Source organism: Protopterus annectens, chromosome 2.part1 (genome assembly GCF_019279795.1).
Source record: "Protopterus annectens isolate FY-2018-M chromosome 2.part1, PAN1.0, whole genome shotgun sequence".
NCBI classification, from domain to species: Eukaryota; Metazoa; Chordata; order Ceratodontiformes; family Protopteridae; genus Protopterus; species Protopterus annectens.
In genome coordinates, this window is record NC_056729.1 from 9398090 (window position 1) to 9420872 (window position 22783).

The following is a 22783-nucleotide window of genomic DNA, read 5'->3' on the forward strand; positions in this document are numbered from 1 at the left end:
TTCCATTCATTCAGCACTGCCATGTAAAATACCAGTCAATACAGACTGGGCAATATTACCAAAAGTATGATGATATATTTCAGGACTTGCATCACAAGATAGACGCCTAATATGAAAGAGAGAACTTAAAAAAATAACCAATTGTCACGTGTTACTTTTAAAAGCATAATTACTAAACTCTGTTTCCTCTATTACCCCTTCCTACTGATATACTTTCCAGCTGCAGCTGTTAGATGAAGGCAGGTAAAAAGACAACTAAAACATAACACAGAAGAACCAGTATCACTACAAGAAAAGGCCTACAAATTTTACAGTAAAGTTTTTCACACACACTAAAAGAAAATAGAAACCATTATGTAACAGTTGAGTAATGTCTCGTTTTCTTAGAATATCCATTTTAGTGACTGTTTTTAGTGCATTTTTTTTCCAGTAAAAATAATTAAGTAGTTTAACAATACCTGGTCAGCTACGGCACGTGCAAGTTTGTCCATCCTGGATCCAGCCTCAGCAATTTTCTTAGCTGCATTGATGACATCAGATGTATTCTTCAGTGGTCCTTTCCCCCTAAAAGCAAGTTGGAAAGTAATGCATAAACACAAAATTATGTTCTCTTCCCCAGGAGCACTCCCCAAAAACTGTATACAAATCATTTTTTTCTGAGTATACTCTTCTCCACCACTATACAAATGACTCAGTCATAACATTTCTAGTACAATCAAATCAACACAACTGAACTTATGCATTCCAAATGAAAATTAAGTGAAATATACATAAGCAAATAGTTACATAACCATATCAGTGTTTCTACAGGGGGTTTATATACATCCATGTGGTGATGCAGGAGGAAACCTTAATGTTCTAAGCCTAGAACTTCCTCTACTCTGGGGAGTGCATCCTTGGGATTAGCATATTAAGCTTTGGGATCTGTAGAGAATCTGCCTCAACATGGAAGCAGCATCCCAGAATACATTTTTTTGTACTTTTTATAGTTTCCCTCATCTGAGTGTTGCATATGCTACCTGTTTGTTATACTTGGCATACTCGGTAAGTTCTGCTTTTAACATTACCAAAACTTCAAACTGCAAGATCTGAATGAATAACTGAGTTACTTTGAAAATGATGTGATTTATTCTTACTAGAGTTGTCTTCTTAATAATACTAAACATTCTTTTTTTGCAGTAAATTGCTCTAAGGTATCATGAACAAGTTTTGAGGAACAATCCAGATGTGTTGGCTTTCACAACATAAAACACACAGCAGGTTGCATTTAACAGAAATCTAAAGGCAAATTACTTAAATTGTTAAATGAAACAGAAAAGCTACATTGATGCTATATACGGAAATTCATTTTCTCAAAGGAAGAGTAAGGGGGGGTCAAAGTAAACACACATACTCCAGTGTAAGTATTGCAAATGATAAGAAATTAGCATTTTGTAAATCAATGCCTTAGCCACTATATACTCGATCAGTTATATCTTGAGGTCTTACCAAGTACTCCAGATTTTCTACCTCATGTTATATCAGTGTCTTATTTTTGTTTCCTCACTGATTACCATAGACACAACTACATTTTGCATGTTAGTATATCTTGCATGTTTGCATATGTTCACCCTATATGATTATTTATCAACTTATTTCACTGTTTCATATGCTAATATATCTGTCTTATACTTACAACATTAATTTTTGTCTGGATTTGCTGTGCATTTCACTGGTTAGTTAATAGAAAGACAGGCACAGTAAACATTTATGGCCGGACTTGTGCTGAATTTCACTGGTTATTTAAAACAGAAAAGCTGGTACAGTAAGCAAACAAACAAATAAAAACATGTTGATAAATGAAGATGTCTACAATACTGCTTGAACTAACTAGAAAGTTTTGATTTACTGCATCCTCCAAGGAAAGAATACTGATTGTTTTCCACCCTCTTCAGTCACCAAGGTGTTTCCTTCTTGTCACTAACAGCTGCAGGTTCCAGATGTCATCATGAGTCTATAATATTACAAAGTGCTTATTGCAGTTACTGCTTTGCTGTCATTCAAGGGATTGTTGAAGAAAAGTGGTTGATGCAGCACTTGGGGGACACTGAGAAACCATAGATGATCTATTTGCATCACCATATGCTTGTCAGCGTGTGTATAATTTATATGGTTATTGTTGCAGTAAGACACCGACATACCACCTCTTATCACACAATTATCCATACTGATTCAAGGTGCACACAGCTGTGCAGCAAGCCTGGTTCAGTAAGACCTGCAATCAATGTATTGGCAACAGAGGTTATAAAAGATAATATTTTGTAGTTTCAGTACACGTCTGTTAAGTTTGTATGAGGACAGACTGGTAAATATGATCCTCGAGTATAGTATTTCAGGAGACATGCAAGAGATGCACCTACCCAGTATAATAACTAACAATACACACATTACAAATATCTGATAATAACCGGTGACATGATTTTCTGGGGATTCTGCACTTGAGCAGAAATAGAGTAACCATAAACACCATGGTACACATATGTGAGAAAGGTGTCACACCTTCAAGGGCAATGTTTTAGAAACTGCAATACATTCTAGTACATCCACTATGATTTCCTTCTCACCTAGTGAAGTCGGTCATTTCCATCATGATCATACACATCTGTTTCGCCAGCACAATGATGTCATTCCCGCTGTCATCCCACTTGGCCACTTCAGCATCCAGTTTGCATTTTTCCTGATGGAAAATCTCCACCTGCTCTGCGATTTTCGCTTTTTCCTCCTGGGGCAGCTGAGCCATGATAGCCTAGAAAGAAGACAGATGAACACTTAATAATGATTCACCCTGAAGACATAGTTTGTCATGCCAAGCTCTGACCTACAAGTCACTAGGGGGATGCCTGAAATTCAGGAGCTGTCACATGCATATGTAGAAGAACTTAACTTATTTCACTGCTAAGGTAGTTGCCATACCTTTATGGTGTTTAGTACATAAAATCATCAGAATTAGTGCAATTGCTTAAACAGTATCATTACATGAGGATAAAGTACAGCAGAGAACAAAATTAAATAAGCATTCTTTTACAGCTTTTCCTTAACACTGTATTCCAAAAGGCATTCAAAGTGTAAGAAAAGAGAAGCTTTAAAATGGAAAACATTTTAATGCATGCCAGGCTGAAATATGTGTGATTAAAAACTAATTAAAAAAAATATGGCATTACTGTAAATCCCTTTTCTTTTTCCAAACAGACAAATGTCATCTCATTTGATATGCATTTCTAAGTGCTCTGGTATTGTGCATTCTCCCATTATAAGCATATCTATCAAATTTAATAATATGATTATCTCTAAACAAACTAATTATGGTAAAAGTTTACAGTATAATTTTACTAGCTTTATTCGCTGCCTTTTTCTATTATGTGGTTCAATACAGATATGCTTTTACAGCTAAATACTTGTCACTGGTAGGATAATAAAGTGTAATATTGTTAAGGACTACAAAACACTACAGTAACTGCTTTACCATACAAAAACAAACGCATTCAAAACATGACTGCCTACATTTGTCTTTTGTATAAGCAAATGGTTACAATACAGAATTTTTACATTCTCATTGAAGTAAAATAGGCACTTCATCATAATTTTCAATGAGATGTGACTGACAATATTCTTACCTAAATATACCAGGATGAAATATAAAGTATAGTATTACTCAGAGTGCTGTGACACCCAGTTATAGAACTTAATATACCAATTTCAAGGCTTTGTCATGTGTTTACTACATTCATAGCACCAACCTTCACAACTGCAGGCATTCAATTAAACCATATGGCACTAACCTCCAGGGTAATCATATAATTCTGAATCAACCAGTGCAAACCTTTCATGCTTCAATGGGATAGAATGTCATGGTGTATTTATTTTTATTGCTGTAGTGCATGTACATTTTTATAGCTTTAATATCACATAAACATGAACTACCTTTAATTTGCATTGAGATTAGAAACAAATTACAAAGCAAATTATAAAAGCAATACATATAATTTTAAAAAGACCTCTACTCCCACTTTTCATTTCCACAATGTAATGTCATTTAGCTTAAGGGAACAACAAAGCCCATCATGCATTTAACACTCTATGACCTATATTTAAATGTCAAAAGACTTTTGCCTGTTTATGTCAATTTTAATCAGTTCCATTCTAGATAATTTTTTTTCATAAAATCCTGCTGCTTTTTTAAAATTCATATATGGCCTCTAATAATTCATTGTTTTTATAGTCTTTGTAAAGTCTGTTAAAATATATCTAATCTTCAAAAATACATTATTTTAAATTGACCATTTTATATTTTCTTAAAAATATATACTTTGGTTACAACTCTGTTACAAAGATATGCAAGTTATACATGTTAAAAAAATCAAAATTATAATCTTAAAAAGTACAGTCATGTGAGTTCACATATACACAGAGACCAATAAAATTACTGTTTTGTCTACTCAAGCGATGAAAATTTGAGACTTTGTGGACCTTCTTTAGATTATAAAAACAAATTCTGACAATGCCAGTTCACCAGAGCATTCACCTTATCTATTTAAATGGAGGGCTGTTTGTTTCTCATGCAGTTGGATTGATTTGTTTGTGTCTTTTGGCTTTTCCCGGTTAGTGGTCGCCACAGCGGAACTCCGGTCCGCTAATGATTGGCAGTTAATTTTTACGTACCAGCTTGCCAGGCCTGACGCACAACCTTCAACGAAGGTACGCCCATTCATGCATGTCTCCACGCATAAGACACTCTAGCTGAGAATCGAACTGGACAGCGTTTTACTGTGAGGCGACAACGCTACTGCAGCACCACATCTAACCCTTCTGGTGATTAAACAAATGACCACTTCTGTTTCTCATAAAGATCACAACAAGCACAACTCTGTTTCAACTGTCAGTGAAAGTTTGCCCAGCAGCAAATCAATGTTTGCAGAAAACTATAGGTGTAATGAAAGAGTTACAAAAGAATATAGACAGTACTTAAAGTAATTTCAAATATACTACTGAAGTTTTGCTCTGCTTGCATAACTAAATTCTTCTTCGGAAGTAGCAGTTCCCACTGAACAAAGGTATCATGTGGCATAAACCTGTACAGCTCTGGAAACCACAACTCAGTATATCATTCAGATAACATTCATATTATGATGGTCTCTAGTCAGTATATTAAAGAATACTGACTATTCCACAATTGTACTCACAGGCCAGATAGCAAAGACAATCAGAGAGTTCTTGGCATCAGAAAGAAGGATGTAGGCTAGTACCTCTATAAAGAAATGCAAAGTAATATCTCTGTGATGCAAATAAAGCAAAAATCTAAAGAAGAAATATAAAGGAAAGTTAGTTAGGAAATCTGTTGAAATATAAGATGTAATCAAACCAATAAGCATGTCTGACCCACAGTGAGATACACAGATACAGGTAACAGCAGAAGAAAGCAAGACATTTATCCTTCTTCACCTTCCAGATCCAGTACTGTATGCTGCCCTGGATACCTCATTATCAGAAAGATATAGATAGGATGGAGACAGTTTAGAGAAAAGAAACATGAATAGTGGAGGAACTGCATCAGCAGAACAGATGATGCAAAACACTAATCTATGCAGGCCTGTAAGGTTTCCCTGTACGCCCTAAGCCATGCAATCTTAAGAGTTACTTGCACACATTAACGCAAGAAACCACTCTGTGCTACTTTGGGAATTAGTACTGAGCTACCATGGACATGGTATATACAAGTTCAGACAGAGTAGGGTATAGAGGTCAGCATCCCTGCAGAAATAAAACATTTGATTTGAGCTATCACATTAATAAATAAATATATATCTATATCTATATATATATATATATATATATATATATATATAGTGTGTGTGTGTGTTTGTATATATATATATATATATATATATATATATATATATATATATATATATATATATATATATATGGATCTACGTTGTTTGGTCGATAGTACGCTTCATCGAGCTGTACTTTGTCAAACTCAATTCCATGAAAGTGCATTCCATCGAAAATGCACTTTCGCAGAATAAACAATCAAAAACTAACTAAAAAAAAAATAACAACACACTACACAGTATTATGCAGGGGGGCAACCCCCCATGTGGGGGGCTGTGCCCCCCAGTTTAATATTCTCACTCTGAGATCACAATACAATGGGGAAAAGGGAATATTCCCTTATCCCCACTGTACTATGATCTCAACAAGAGTTTCCTTAGTTGTACATCAACAGTACACATTGATGTACAACTAATGGTACATGCAAATGGCATGGGTTTTTTTTGTTTGTTTTCTTTAGCAAAGGTGCATTTACGACAAAATGTACTTTTGCTAAAGTGATTTCAACAAAGTACTGTCAACAAAACAAATAGGACCCATATATACACACATATATATATATATATATATATATATATATATATATATATATATATATATATATATATATATATATATATATATATATATATATATATATAAAACAGCCTTCCAGCTTTTTGGGATAAGGAAATGTGATAAGAGTTTAAGCGTCAAGATAGAAGTGGTATTCATCTGATAGGAACTGAGAAATCTCCAATATGACAGCACTCATTAAAAAAGAAAATATTAACATATAATGAGCGTGAGTTTCTCTCTGTCCAGAAAAAATGGCTAAAGCAGCAGCTCTGGGGCTAAGAGGTCTAATTAAGGCCAACTATGAGGTCAGGATAGCCTCACAGGCAAAAACAATTACAAGACCTTCAATGACAACTGTAAATTGGGAGCTATTATAGACTCCCCCCAAGACACCAACATCTTGCAAGAGGGTTTAACAAACACAAGTGACTGGTGCCAAAGACATGGCCTAAAACTCAATGCTAAACAATGCATTATAATGTCCTTTGAGAAAATGTCAACCCAAGTTAATTACTCCATCAAATAAAAACACCGTTAAGAGTCAACCCAGTAGAGAGGGATCTGGAAACTTATGTTGATAGCAATCTGGCTGCTGATTAACACATAGGTAAGATAATAAGAAAATCATTCTATGTCGCCCAACTTATAGGTAAGGGCATGGTATCCAAGAAAGTTATAGTACTACCCTACTTGGCCCTTATCAGACCTATTATAGAATACAATGCCTCCTTTGACATGTATTTAACCAGACACTTGGAACACCCACAAATTGCTTCACAAGTCACAAGGAGAATTCATGGGATGTGTACCCTGTCTACACTGATCGCCTAAAGGCTCTGTCACTGTGTTCAATCTTCTACAGGCTGCTGAGGGGGGATCTTTGCCTGGCTTACAAGGGATTCCTCAGACCAAGCCCTGATAGATATGTTGTATGTGTGCAAAACAAACAGTACCAGAAACACAAAATTCAGTATTCAGACTTCACTTGTGACATAAACAGAACATGCGGGAAGCATAGATATGTGTCCCCAAGGATCCATCACTATGGAATAGGCTCCTCATCCATGTAATATGGAGGTCATCCCTGACCCTAGTCAAATGAACCTTGACAACTAGATGGGAAGCTGTAAATTTACAGCAGGTCTGGTTCCCATGTCCCTTATGGACAGAGGCCATCAGAGGTTATCAAAAATAAAAAGATTACCCTGATTAATACCCATCCTACAAATCCTTAGTTACCTTCCTACTAATGTACCCCCCCCAACAAAGACACCCATAATACTAGAGGACCCAAATGGTTTAGGGTGCATGGCTAGATTTGTATGCGCCCTAGTGGTTTAATAACAACCTACGAAGTTGTAGTCTACAAAAATCAGACATGGATGAGAGGTGTGCATTAAAATTAGTTAAAACCTGTGGACAAAATATACATTTACATTATGACTATGAAAAGATCCTTTATGACAAAATTGCAGAGTGTCACCGTCATGATCATCGACCTGGGGTTCTATAAATGGTTATTTTAATACATGGGATAAAATATTAAAATTTGGCATGGTCACAACACAGACTTGAAACCTCCAGTGTAGTTATATGCAGTTTAATACCCTGTTAGCACATAATGCAATGCTTACCTCAGGCTGTAGCCTATCTAATATAAGTACTAAAAATACTGAAATCTAAGGAAAAATCATCCCTAACAGCAAAACATCAGGAATTAATCAAGGCTACTACAATGACCAGAGTTCTAGAGACACTGCACCTGATCTTAACCAAAAGGCCAGTGAAAGGAAAAGGTGGAAATGAAAGGACCCCACATGGGAAAGAAAATAAAACATCTATTAACAGATATGTTACTAGAGATTAAGAAAAGCAGGTGCTTTGCATTTGATAGGTGACTGATGTATTGTAGCTAATTACACACAGCAACAGGTGCATTTAATGCATTATTATTTTTAAAAATCTGGAAACTAAAACAGAAGGTGGAAAATAGATGAGCCCACAAATGCAGTTTGGTGATAGTCACTGGAAGAGAGCATTGTGGATGGTGCAGTAAAGACACAGCCAAGATATGATGCACAGCAAAGGTAACAGACAGCCTCTCCTCCCACACAATAAACAAAAACTTGTAAATTGTGCGTTTATATGCATACGTGTGTGTGTGTGTGTGTGTGTGTGTGTGTGTGTGTGTGTGTGTGTGTGTGTGTGTGCTCACACAGAAATCAGTATACAAGGAAAGCACACATTACCCCAGACATAAAAGGAACATCAGAAAAGTTGAGATTACCATTGCCAGCTCTCATACTCAGAGTAATTCTGTATGTTAACACCAAACTTGCTTATTATATTGTATTCAGTTTATTAATAAATGTATTTATTTATTTGTGGGTTTGTTTCCTCAACCTACATATTTCATTCTACTTTTCCTACACCACAAAAGAAACACAAAATACAACTCTTAATAGCAGAGAGATCAGGAAAGAACTGCCCCCTTATACTCAGGGGACGTAGCCAACACTGAAATCAAAGCAGGTATACCAAAAAAAAAATCCAAATGTTTTCTTATACTTTTTATAGCCAGCTGGTATGCTTTTGGTCTTTTGCAAAGAGATGGTACTGGGGTGTGGCTGTATAGCTCCAAACTACGCATGTATTACCCTTCAAAACTGGGTGAAAGGGAGTATGAGTCACATGGGGAAAGTATACTGGCCCCTGCAGTAAAGCAGATATCACCCATCCATGGGTGGGGTTAAGGACATAGAAATACCCTCACAATTGGAATATAGCTTCCTAAATGATGGCTTTTCTGGACTAGTCTCACTGTCGAGGTCCTAGAAAATCCTTACCGGGGGATGAATAGAATCAAGTCCAGTAGGGGTAAGGCTTGGTGGTCAGCAGTTGTGGGGGCAAACTAACCCTGAAGAAAAAGTTGTTGGACTTGTTCAAGGTACAGTGTGCCTAAACTATGTTGGTAAGGCGACTGACATATCCTCTTATTAATCACTAATTAGAACATAAGAAAACTTACCTATAAGTGTAGCCAACAATCCACAGAAATGGGCAGATATTAACAGAAATGATAATCACTACAGAAAGCAGAAGAAAATGTGGTGGGAAAAACTACTCACAGCCATCAAAGCACAACTACGTCTACCTACTATAACCATCATACGCAATATTAAGGTCTCACTTATGCAACATATAAAGTTAACAAACTATAGAAAATATTACACTATTACAAAGCTGAATTGCTTCCTATCTAATGGAGTTCACTTTCATAAACACCACACTCACACATAAATCTGCAGTGAAATACCTCAAAAGTGAAAACCCACAAAATTAATAATGCAAATATACTGCCAAGGTACAAGATAGACACCATTCATCAACCTCTGCCAAAACACCACACAGTCTGACAGTTTGTACAGATGTACACCTTCATGTGCATGTGAACCATCAAGTTATCATTGACCTGTAACATGTAACAATTAGAGATGTCCACAATACAAATGTTGTTCTTATGTTTACCTATACCTACACATAATTAAGCAATTCAAATATATGGCTACTACAAGATTGTGAACAATCATATTCATTAGTAATGTTGTCCCTTCACAGAAACTGCAAAGACCATTCACCTCTGCGACACACAGTGACAAAGCCATAACTGCAGTGCAGACATGAGATTAACTAGTGTATTGGGCACTTGAAAGTGGGAGAGAGTGGCCAACTGTAGGGCACCAGTCAATGATTTGCATTTATATTCTTCCCTTGCCATTGTAAATGTTATTCTAAGTTTTATTGATCAGCTGTTGTAATTTCTATTCTGTGCAGCTTCTTTTCCCAAGCCGCATCTGAAAATGTGTTTATGGCCAGTCTGACTTCGGTAAACAAATATCAGTCAATAAATAAATAAATCGAGGAGGCAGGATATTCCTTTGATAAAGCCACACTGATTTGGGTCGAGCCTTATAAGGCTGTTGGTATTACAGTGCATGGAGTGAGATGTTACTCATTCAATGATTTTGCAAATTAGACTATTCAGGCTAATGGGCCTATAGATTCCCAGGTCCATGCTAGGGTCACCATCACTGCATGTTTAGAGCAACTTATTAGGCATCTAGGAAAAGGCCCATGATACTATTATTTTTGGAGTTATAAAGCACCTTCAGTATGTGTTCTTTTGTGAGCAAATCCATTCATTCATTTCATTTATTCATGTCAATAAATCAATGATCACATAATGGAATGGTATGTCAATACATACACTAAAGCCATGCCATTCAAATTTCAGGTCCTTCAATTATACATTAACTTTATAAACATGCTTATAAATATACTGAAGTGCTGGCACATTATACTAGTGCAAATCAAAAAATAAACAAAACAAAAGCATCAAATAAAATATCTGTGCACGTGGCTCTAGACCACTATGTGAGAAGCTTAATTTCCATTATATACTACCTCCACAGTTACACAACCATGATTGAAGTCAGCAACTCAAAAACTATGCTACATATAACCATCACATTTTTTTAGATAGATGTCTCTGATGTACTTAGAAGTTGCATTACTTATTGCAACTATGATTTTCAAGCTACAGCTGTACGGAATGGGAGAGCACCATGCATGGATGTTATTATAGTATGTTACAGTTCACATGCAGTCACCATCTGTGAAGTTATCGTGGACATATATGGGAGGGTGCTCCCAGATGTATCAAAACAGCGAAAATAAATAAATATGCTTAGTCACCATCTGCATTAACATTTGTCCACTGCTACAGATCTTTTTGACTGCAGTATCTTCATCACCACCACCACCACCATCAACATCAATACCAATCCTTTTCTCCACATTTGTGTACATGGGGTTAAGGTGTCATGCCAACTGTCACCACCACTTCTCTTAAGTTAGTGGCACTCTTAATACTTTCTTCAACAGCCATGCCTGACTGTCACAGGTCTACTTCATGCAATCCATCCATCCATCGACTTCTTGGTCAGATGTCCTCATTTCCTCTTGCCTTCTTCCTGTCTCTCCCAAATTTTCATCAACAAATCATTGGCTGCATTTCTGCATATGTGGCTGAACCACAGTGATCTGTTCTTGACCTTATCTTCAGTCAGGGCTACTTTGGCTCTGATGCCCTCATTTCTTTATCTGTCACACAGTATGCATTGTACTGCCCATCACTTAATCTCTGTCATCTCAAGCTTTTTCAACTGTTCTGCCTTCATTGCCCAAGTTTCTGTGCCAAACAGAAACACACTGGTCACACTACTGTTGAGTACACCTCCCATTTACCACAGACCCTACCCTTGATGCTCAGTGTCAGTTGGCTGTAGCAGCCCTGACTCTAGCTTTGACCTCCTCAGCTACCAATCACAGATACCTGAAGCTGTTAACCCCTTTTGCTGTTTCTTCTTCATAGTTTTGTGCTTTTTCTGATATTCCCTATTTGCTGCCTTGACAGCTGTCATCTCTATACTCAGTTTCATTACTTGTGCCTTCAGTTTTGTACTCCAGTCTCCTCTGATTCACTGAAATTCCTGTTCAGAGTCTGCTAGCAATGGCAGCTCATCTGCATACAGCAGCACTGTTGATCCCCCTTCCCCTCAACCTGTTTGCTAATGTAGATCTCCAGAATATACTGCAGTGGGCTCAGAGGTGAACAAAGATGCACCTCCAATCCCACAAGGAACCCTTCTGTGAATACAGCACTGTTCATACTTATGTCACTGGGTCCTTGTACATAGACTGCACTAATTCTAATTAGCTACAGAATGAAAATCTTATACAGGTGTTACCAGCAAGGCATCTAGAGGACAGCCATTCTCCACAGTATAGAATGATTTACTGGGATTCATAAACAGTCACTGCATGCCTGCTCAGCACTCATATTCATAAGATTTGCTGTGCAAGGCAGCCAACAGCTCAGTAGACATTTATAAGCATTAGTCCTTTCCCTGCAAGTGCCTACTTAGCGTGCAAATTAGTGTTGTATTAATCCCAGTCAATGACGTCAATGCACACAGTATTTTATGTCTGATGACACATTTGCATGACTATTCATATGTAGATCCTAATTTATGACGATAAGAAAAAAATCTGGCAATCCATTCTGTATGTCTGTTATGTACACTTACAGGGTACTAATCTGTTGTAATACCATCTGCGAGACATGTGAGGTGGCAATTCATGGAATCATACCCCTCAGCTGTTCAGAGTTTTGCCTCAAATTTGTTGTTGTTTTTCATAAAATTGTAGTTTTATGATAAATTCTTATAGGTTCATAGGTTGGTACTAGGCTATTGGCTCTAGGGCCTATACAAGCCTAGCCATAACAATTCCCTGGATATTTCTTCCCACGATATTTACTTCTCTGGACCCCTGTCTAACAGAGTGACTGACACGATCCCCGAGGTGAATTTCCTATCTCCCATCCAATCATCAAGGTTCCTCTTGAAGAGGGCCAATGAGGCGCTCTGCTTGACATGTATGGGCAGTCTATTCCAGAGTATGGGGAGTATCTGGGTTAGGAACCTATTCCTCTATCATGTTTGGTTCATTCTGATGACAAGGTTTATATCCCTGGAGCGTGTGGCTCTGAGGGATTGGGATTTCTTTAAGTGGAGCATGTCCAACAGCTCAGGGTTTGACATGGCCTTGTATGTTATGCAGAGATCGCCTCTGAGTAGATGATATGCCACAGAATATAGCTGGAGTTTTTTTAGATGGTCAGCATATGGCATCTGCTTTAGGCTTGTAATTCTTTTAGTGAGGCATTTCTGTGGCCTTTCCAGCTGTTGCAGATGTCTTGTGAGGTACATACCAAATGGGGCATTATACTCTATAATGGGTCTAATGAGGGATGAAAAGCCCTTAGTGATGAGGTGTGCCACATAGAAGGATTTCCTGACTGTTGTGGCGATGTGGTTATCAAAAGTGAGACCACTGTCCACCTATGTTCCTAAGTCTCTCATCACACTTTCGATGTTTAGTGTACTGCCACCTATGTGTTAATTCATGGGTACATGTTTTTTCCAAAGGGGATAACTATACATTTCCTGGCATTAAGCTTGAGCCCATGGCTCTGGCACCAGGCATCTGTTTCTGTAAGGCCCTTTTGTAGAATATCCACATCATTTGGGGATTCAATAATGCCTCCCAGTTTGCAGTCATCTGCGAACTTTGTTAGCCAGAGTCCCTTAGTGTTGGCCTGTCCTTCAGAGAAGTAGATGCCAAACAAGAGTGGTCCCAGGACTGAACCCTGAGGTACTCCATTTGTCACTTGTCTGGAGATGGATTTGGAGTCGGCTACTTTTACAGTCTGGGTTCTGTCAGCAAGCCAGTTGGCAACCCATCGAGTGATGTAGGGATTTATGCCCAGCTTAGTAAGTTTATCTATGATTCCAGAGTGAGGGATGGTGTCAAAGGCCTTGGCGAGGACCAGATAGGCTGTGTGGACTGCCTTACCCTCGTCCACAATTCTGGAGACTGATTCGAAGAAGTCAATCAGATTCTGGAGACAAGATCCGCCCTTCACAAACCCAAACTGGGTGGGGTCCAGTGTTTGAAGGTTGCCAATGTCTTTGTTTATAAGTTCCATGATAATGCATTTCATGCCCTTGCAGATCAGGCTTGTCAGACTGATGGGATGGTAGTTCACGGGATCCAAGGCGTATTCCCCCTTGTGGAGTTGGATAACTATAGCTGTGTGCCACTCAGTGGGCACGAAGCCTGAGGCGAGGCGATGATTAAACATGACACTTAGGTGAGGTGCCAGTTCATTTTGTAGTTCATGTAGTACACAGCCTGGGATATCATCTGGTCCCATAGATGCTGTATTCTTAGCTTTGGAGAGTGTGGTTTCTATCTGTGTGGCTGTGATTACCGGAATTTGGCAATCTTTTGGTATTGAGATGGGCCATTTAGGGGGTGAGAGGGGGATGAAGTTGGCACTAAATCGATCTGCCAGGATATTGGCAATATCCTTGGGATCAGTATATTTAAAGCCATTCTGTTGTATCTCAGAGCAGATCTGAGCATTGCCATTTAGATTCTTGACATAACTATAGAATGCCTTGTGGTTGTCTTTGGAATCTTTGGCAATTTTATTTTCGTAACTAGCTTTTGAGGATTTTATGTGGGGTCTCAGCTTCTTACTGAGGCTGTTGAGGGGTTTTTTTGCATCCTGGGATTTTCCTCTTTTCTGCAACAGTTTCTTCCTTCTGTTGTATAGTTTGTGGCTTCCTTTTTTTGGAGAAGAGCATCTTGGTTCTATTGAGATGGCATGATTCACGCACAAGTGGATATGCTTGTACAGTGCCTTAGTGTAGGATGCTGCAGTCGAACATTCAGATCCCGTCTGCATGGGTGTCGTGATGTTTGTCACTTCTGACTTCAGTAGCATGAAGATGGCTTTGGAGAAGTTTTTTAAGGAGGTTTCCTTACTGGGGGTGGGGTGGGGGGGGGATGTGGATGTCAACGGTGATTTGCTTATGGTGAGACCTGACCAATGAGGTGGTGACCACTGGTGTGGAGCATCTATCTCCCATGTTGGTAAAGACCAGGTCTAGGATATTGGAGCCCCTGGTGGGACAATGGATTAGTTGATCTAGGGCATTGGAATTTATGAATTCCAAGAACCGCTGGGAAAAAGAGTTGGTACCCGAGTAGTTTTCCCAGTTAATGGCAGGGTAGTTGAAATCACCCAGTATTAGGGTATTTGTTTGTATCTTAATATTTTCCAGTATGTTTAGAAAGGTGTAGTGAGAATCTTGGGCATGGTGGGGGATCTGTAGCAAACTACAATTTGGATTGCAGTCTTACCTAGTGTTAGTTGCACCTGGAGAATTTCAGATGCATTGTGCTGGGCAACTAGCCTGGAAGTGTGAATATCCTTGGTGAATATGGACACTCCTCCACCTTTAGTGTTTCAGTCTTGGTTTTGTGGCTGAAAAGTGTGGTAACAGTTGTAGCCTGGTATTGCAGGGGTGCTCTCTGGAGCCTTGAACCAGGTTTCAGTTACTGCACAGATATCGATGTTCTCCATTTTTAGGAGTGCCTCGAGAGAGTGCATTTTGAGGTTTAGACTTCTAACATTGAGGAGCATTACCTTCAGATTTTGCATGCTTGTATCTGTTACGGCGGTGGTTTTATCCTTTGAACCTTGCCTAAAAAAGGCACTATAGGAGTGGCAAGAGCTTTAGCCAGTAACCTGAATCCCAGGGGTGACAGGTGCAGACCATCTCTGGCAAAGCATTGTGGTTTGTTGATCATGTCTGCCCAGGCAGACAGATACTGGATCCCCTTTGAATGACACCAGAAGCTTAGCCAATTGTTAAAGTCAATCATTTTGTCCTTATACTGTGCTATCATTCTGGGCGAAGGCAGGATGCTACTCAGGGCTAGGGTCATACCTGACTGGGCCTCATGATCCAAGAGCTCTTCCATGTCTCTTTTCATGTAGTCCAGGGAGGTACGTCTCAAGTCATTCACTCCAGCATGGACAATGACAGAGTCGTATTTGTACTTGTTGTGGAGTGACTTGAGTGCATGCGTTATGTGGCGGATCCTGACACCCGACAGGCAGCTGACTGTAATTTTCTCCTTATTCAGGTTGGTGAGTGGGACATCAGTGTGCCTGACTATAGAGTCATCTACGACTAAAGTGTTGGGTACATTGTCTTGCCTTAGGGGCTGTTGTTGGGTGGCACACTGGTGGTGTGTCACTTTGGTTGTGACTGGTGTTTGTTTGCGTTTAAAGATCAATGTAAAAAAATGACAGAAATTTGAGTTACATTCATACCCTTCAGAAAATTCATGCTAATGTAAAACCTGTTATTCTAGCAACTTTTTAAGTTTGTAAGAGCAATATTTAAAAAGTGTCCCTATTTTGGGGCCTTTGTGCCCCCATTATTTATGGCTTTGTCCACATTTCTTGCATTAAGAGGTTGAGACAGGTGTACGTGGAATGCCTGTCTTTCTAATTAATATACCTTTTGGTGGCATTATGTTAGGTGCCTTGACGGTGACAGGTGTACAGTCAGAGGTGCTAAGATGTGTACTTTATCATAGAATCCTTGCATAACTACATAATGCATGGATGGTGCTTAGGTAAACTTATTTACAGTTCCCAGCATCTCTGCACAAGACAAGTTTGTCCTGAATATGCAATGCTGTGATCTCTAATATGGTGTCTCCCATACAGAACTACAATATCCCAGATGCCAGTAAACCAAGTGACACTTACCTCTTATTTTCTATGTCATAAGGTTACCACACAGACCGAATGGAGTGAGATGCATATGTTGCACACAGCCTGCATCAACTCCCTATAGAGGAAGCATTTGTTGTAACCTCTTAGCTAGATGAGCGATCTTAGGTTTGACATTCTAAGGTAGTAATTTGTCACTCGTGCAATACTGCTACTTCTGAGTATTCGCAACAAACGTTTACTTCCACCTTGTCAAACCCCACATTGCCACAATGCTGATTTAGAATCATGTTTACTGTACAACTAGATGGCAAATGCATATGTTTTCTTCATCTATCTTTGACAAACACAGGGATTCTTTTGTAAGTGCAACTATTTTGTGAATTTTCACAATGCCTGCATAGCTCACTGCCCCAAGAGTAAACTCTTTCAGAATAAAAGAAGTTTCTCGTATGTGTGTTTCCAATTTAATACACTGCTATATTCCCTGTGGTATACAAAAGACCTGGATATTTTTCTGAAGGATAATAAAATGTCTCACATGAAACCCCTGGGATTGCTGGTTTTGCAGATCTGACTTTATGCTGATGACTATAACAAACTGTTTTTTCTTATTGAAATGGAATCTCTTGTGAGACAGTCTACACGAGTAACATCACAGAAGTAGCTCACAAGGAGGATGGGAGCACTTTGTCAAAGCACCATTCTATGCATTTATCTCTAGCTAACTAAAGGAATCTCATTTCATATGTATTTTTAATATTCATCAAGCAAGAAATTATTTAATTTTGTGCAAGCAAGGCAAAATATGCTACAGAAACTCCAGAAATATAGCTGCATATTTGTCCCTTTACAGAAAAGGCAGTAGATTTAGAGATAGACATAAAAAGAGAGAGCACTACAACTTTCTAACAACATGTGCCACATGTCTATAAATTAACGGAATTCTCCTACGGCAGCAGACCATATTCTCTTCCAAGATTTTTTTTTAATCAGAGAGTTAAACAGTCCTCAATAAATGTAGGTAAAAAACCAAATGCAACTGAAAAAAGGGGAAACTTAACAGTATACTTACTAGTATACTCCTACTGATAGCAGTGCTGCAATAAATCATGACAACTCTGATTTTTTTATTGTTTTTCCAGTGTTAAGGTCAATTCTTTCCAGAAGACCCTTGTTTATAACATTCATCATTAATAGTAGTAACACACACATAGGGTGCAATAAGCTGGCTGTTTTGTTATCAATAACATTGCCATTTTTGCCTAAAGGAAATAGTTTACATATAAAAAGCTTAAATAGTGAGTTAGTATGATTGTATCACATGTATCTCATCTTCAAATCATAACGAACCCAGCCCACTGGTGTACAGGGATGAAGTCTGAATGCACCCAAATGAGTATTGTTTGATTATCAGCATAAGCACCAAGGGCACAGGACAGAGGTGATGATGGGGGCGAACAGTTGTTACTGTCTCTCCAATCCTGGGCGGATAGAGGTGGTTTTGGCTGACAATTTGCTGTTACCTGCTGGCAGAACTGAGTGTTGCACCCATGCCGAACAATTCTGCACAGCACATACTGCCAAGTGCTGTGCATCACTTAATCCAGGAAGTAGTGCACTTGTAGAGGCACACCCACACACCATCCTAGTATTGGGTATTATTGTGAAGCTCAAGGGAACTGCCTTGGGAGAAAGCACCAGCAGCAAGCTATTCTGGAGGATCTGCCAGCTCGCCAACTCCCTAACACCCATTGCTTACACTGGAGGGTTCAATGGGTTAGACGGGAAGGAATAGGCTGTAGGTCTTTTACCAAGCCAGGCTTTCCCCTTTACCAAACAAGCAGGCCAACTGGGTAGTGGCATTGAAGCCATCAGGAAAAGTCCTACAGAGAAAGCATACAAAAAAATTAATAAGCTTTAAAAAAAATACTTTTATAGTACAGAATAATCCCCGCATACATCAGAAAATCAATATCTACTAATATTTTCTGTATACAAACAGTTCATTGAGTCAGTAATTTGTGTGTGCATCAGTTAAGGACAGCAGCTAATTTATAGGGATCACTGATTATTATGACATAACAGTAATAGCACATTTGCAAAATAATTCTAACTGAATGCTTTGTGGGTTTATGGTGAAAAATATAGTCACATTCACTTGTGCTTGGATTTTCTGATATTATCACTAAGACTGATATTCATAGTTGCTTACTTTAATGTGATAGGGGTCGCCAAATTCTCCTTGTAAACTGCTGCTTACTGGCATAAGGTCAGATCTATTTACACATTTTGTAAGCAAATGAGTTCATTATAGATGCATGTCTATGAATCAAAGGTATATGCACACGTGAAGCCTCTTAACAGTGCACTAGCTGTCTATACACATACGTGTAAAGTTAACAGTGCAGTAGCTGTCTATACACATCTGTGTGAAGCCTCTTAACAGGGTAGTAGCTGTCTATATACATACATGTAAAGCATCTTAGCAGGGTAGTAGCTGTCTATACACATATGTGTGAAGCCTCTTAAACAGGGTGGTAGCTGTCTATACACATATGTGTGAAGCCTGTCTATACACATATGTGTGAAGCCTCTTAACAATGCAGTGGCTATCTATACACATATGTGTGAAGCATCATAGCAGGGCTGTAGGTGTCTAAACACATACGTGTGAAGCCTCTTAGTAGGGTAGTAGCTGTCTTCCTATCGGTTATGCATTAAGCATGTTGTGCTTCTGCAATAGGAAGTGTGTTTACAGCAACTCCTTTGCATTGCGTTGTGCATGCTCACTATCTGGGATTTGCATATCCACATAGCACCGGTCTTTACAGTTCACTGCTATGAATATGCAAAGCTCCAGTCTGTGAATACCACCCTAACAGTCTCTCTGTAGTGGCTTGTAGAGGTATTGCAGGAAGGCAATCTTCTCAATTCACACAAACAGCTTGTTCTGACCTATTTCCAATTGACATCTCTAACTCTTTATGGTATTATGATATTATTTGGAGCTGGATTCCTTAGTGAAGTAATTTATTAATTAATGAAAAAGAACACATGGAAATTCAGGCTGTGAGAAAAAAATAACACTAATGCTGTTTGCCTATAATGTACTGTAGTGGAAATATTAATCACTGCCACTTATTATGCAAATTTTCATATTTGCATTAGAGTTTTTCACAAACAGGTTAGCAGCATACTAGTGAGGGGTATAAGTTTGACATGTCATGATGGAAGACAGAAGAATACACTGCAAATGTTAATGTATAATGTTCTGCACTGGAGACAGTGATAATTGTTTTCTTTAGCATTAGGAAAATATGTAGTTTTCTCATATTTTCATTAATACTGTCAAATCCAAATAAATTAAACAGCTCTTGCATAATACTAGCCGAGACTTTAAGTGGTGATGAAGGAAACTTTCACTGACACTTGCACAATAAATTTTGCAGGCTGAGAGATACAGAGTCTTGCGTATATGCTTAACAATGAATATGGTTTTCATTTTCATATTTATCTCAATATGGAATGGAATTTCTTGCCAATATAGGTTCATAAGTACTTCCTAGGCTACTGATCTGTCAGTATCTTAAAAAACTTACCCTTCCATTCCCCTGGCAGTTTTTAGTCCTTTTGTTTTTTGTACATATAACTCAAATACAGGCAGAACAAGGACATGTTGGGAGATTTACATATTGCCCCTATTCATGAGTGACAAGGGTAGTAATCTGGGGATAAGTTAGTGGTTACCCATCCCGTCATCCAAATTACTTTTGAATTGGGTAAAAGAAGTACTTTATATTATGTGGAGGGGATAATACAGGCTTTATGCGATTCAGGGAAAAAAGGAAGTCTCTGAGGTAAAATGACACTGAATTTGTTCACTATTATATTGGCAATATCTACTGGTCTGAAAACATGGTGCCATATGGAATAAGTTCAGGGCAATTCCTTAGTTTTCTAACAAAGCTGAAGAAGGATTTATAATTGCCTTTAGTTCCAGATGCTAATCGTCATTTATGGGCTGCTTTAGTAGTCCAAATAGTACTACTCAATGCTCTAGTAATATTTCTGATAGAGATATGTGTGCATGTATGTATTTGTTTACTGGAGTGGTGACTGATTTCAGACTCAGCCCAGGAGAAATATGAAATATTTCCCAAAAAGGGCAGAAATGTAAGCAATAACAGATTAATCGAGATTAGTTACACAGAAAAAGTGTATATGCGGAGTCTAGTAAAGAAGCAGAGTGCAATGCACAATGTATACATGAGTTTCTAACTTGGATCGCCCTTCAGTAATTCTCTGAGAGAATAAGAGAAATAGAAAGGATATAGGGATAGTGTGTTAGCTGATATGCCCTGTGTTGAAACAACAGCATTTGGCTTGGATTTTTATTTTACTTTTGTTTGCTGGGTTTATCCAGCTATGTTTAGTCCAAAACCACTTTTTCAGTGGTGGCCCAGGGAGAAAAGCTCAAACATATTACAAATATTTTAAACAGACATACAGTAATATACATGAACAGACATGAAATAATCTACTTTAACAATTACACATTCATTTGCTAATAAAGCTTACATTCATATGAAATAAAGGCAGCTATTACAGTATAAAAGATACTTGTGCATTAGCAGATGTTGAACACTGAGCATCTGAAAGGTGTGTTGGGGACTTGTCAGATAAATAAGAGATCTTGTGATTAGTGCTTAGAAATTCAAAGAAATGGAAGTGAGGGAAGGAACTAGGTAGGGCAAATAATGTTAATTTTTAGTTAGGAGGTGTGGTATAAAGCATATTCATAGATAAAAACGTGCTTTTCAAATTGCATTCTGAATTTGGTGTAGCTGATAATTTCCTTTAGGTTGATGGGGAGAGTTTGACGAAGACTAGGTGTTTGAGAAGAGAATGCATGTCCAATATTATGGAGTTTGATTCTAGGGGGTAATGAGAGTTGGTGTACCTTGTGAGTAGAGTTTCAGGTTGTTATAAGGAGTCTTTTTTTTTGCATGAAGTTTAGCTGCGAGGGCAGTAAATGTATCGGGTGGAATAACTTGTAGAGTTGGGGATCCTAATATTAGGTTAGATCATTGTTTTAAGGGTAGCCATTTGTCTTTTTGCATGGTGATACAGTCATGTTCATGGAGGGCAGAGTCTGTAATGAACTGGCAGAAGCTGTTGGTAATTCCCAATAGTTTGGTAATATTTTTCTAGGAGGTGGATGCAAAAAGGGGTAATACATATTCTATCTGATAGAGAAAAACTTCCATACTATCCTTGACATGATAAGTTCTTAAGGAATTTTAAGGAATTCTCTTATATTATTGTAAAATGCATTTATGTTGGAGGGGCCACCAGGGAGGTTTATTTCTGAATTTTTTTTCTGGCTGTGACTGCCTGCTCTATACAGTTATCTAAATGGCTGCAGAACTCCTTTGTGAAGGATACTTGTGTAATTGTTGGAGGTGATGCTGCCATGACTGAATTTTGAAATTTGTTACAAAATTCGATGAGGTTAGCATGCCTGAAATCCTTAAATTCTGAGATATTAGGTCTAGGCACTTTGGATATTTTGAAAATGAAAATCAACAGTTCTACTTAATCAGGGAAAAATATATAATGGGACTAGTGCATGAAGAGGCTATATTTGTAATTACTAAATTGGGAGCATTATGTCATCAGTGGGGTTTTTTTAACTATGTTATCCCAGGAGATTTTGTCTATTAAATCTAACGACTTCTCAGCACAGACTGCATTTTAGGTATAGGTGCTCCTGTTTACTGAAGGGAAGCTGAAGTCTTCCAGTACAGTGAGGTTCTTGTTGACAGAGAGCTCATTAAGTATATTTAGGAATTGTATATGATTATCAAGGAAACAAACTCAGTTAAGAAATACATACACTATACTATATTTATCTATAAGTATTTGTTTATTATGGGATTGTAACTAAGTGGGTGATCCTATGGAGGGATACAAAGAATAAGTATTTGCAGATAAAATGACATCACTTTCATCTACAGGAAAGAGGTAAGAAAAAAGACTATTAGGTTTAGGGAGTGGTAGTGGCCTAGCCACTCTGTGCAAACAATGGCTGTTAACTATCTAAGGTGGTGACCGCAAACATATAAGCAC

General features: G+C 38.2%; 1 protein-coding gene across 4 annotated transcripts in view; it reads right to left on the reverse strand.

Moving 5' to 3' along the window:
• Positions 1-22783, reverse strand: part of CTNNA2 (catenin alpha 2) — a 3890250-nt gene that overhangs the window by 692757 nt on the left and 3174710 nt on the right. For all 4 annotated transcript variants that reach the window (XM_044061988.1, XM_044061987.1, XM_044061989.1 and 1 more), the window contains exons 9-10: positions 2604-2785; positions 459-564 (exon numbers count right to left, since the gene is read on the reverse strand). In XM_044061988.1, coding sequence (XP_043917923.1) covers positions 459-564; positions 2604-2785 — 288 coding nt within the window. The remainder of the gene's footprint in view (positions 1-458; positions 565-2603; positions 2786-22783) is intronic.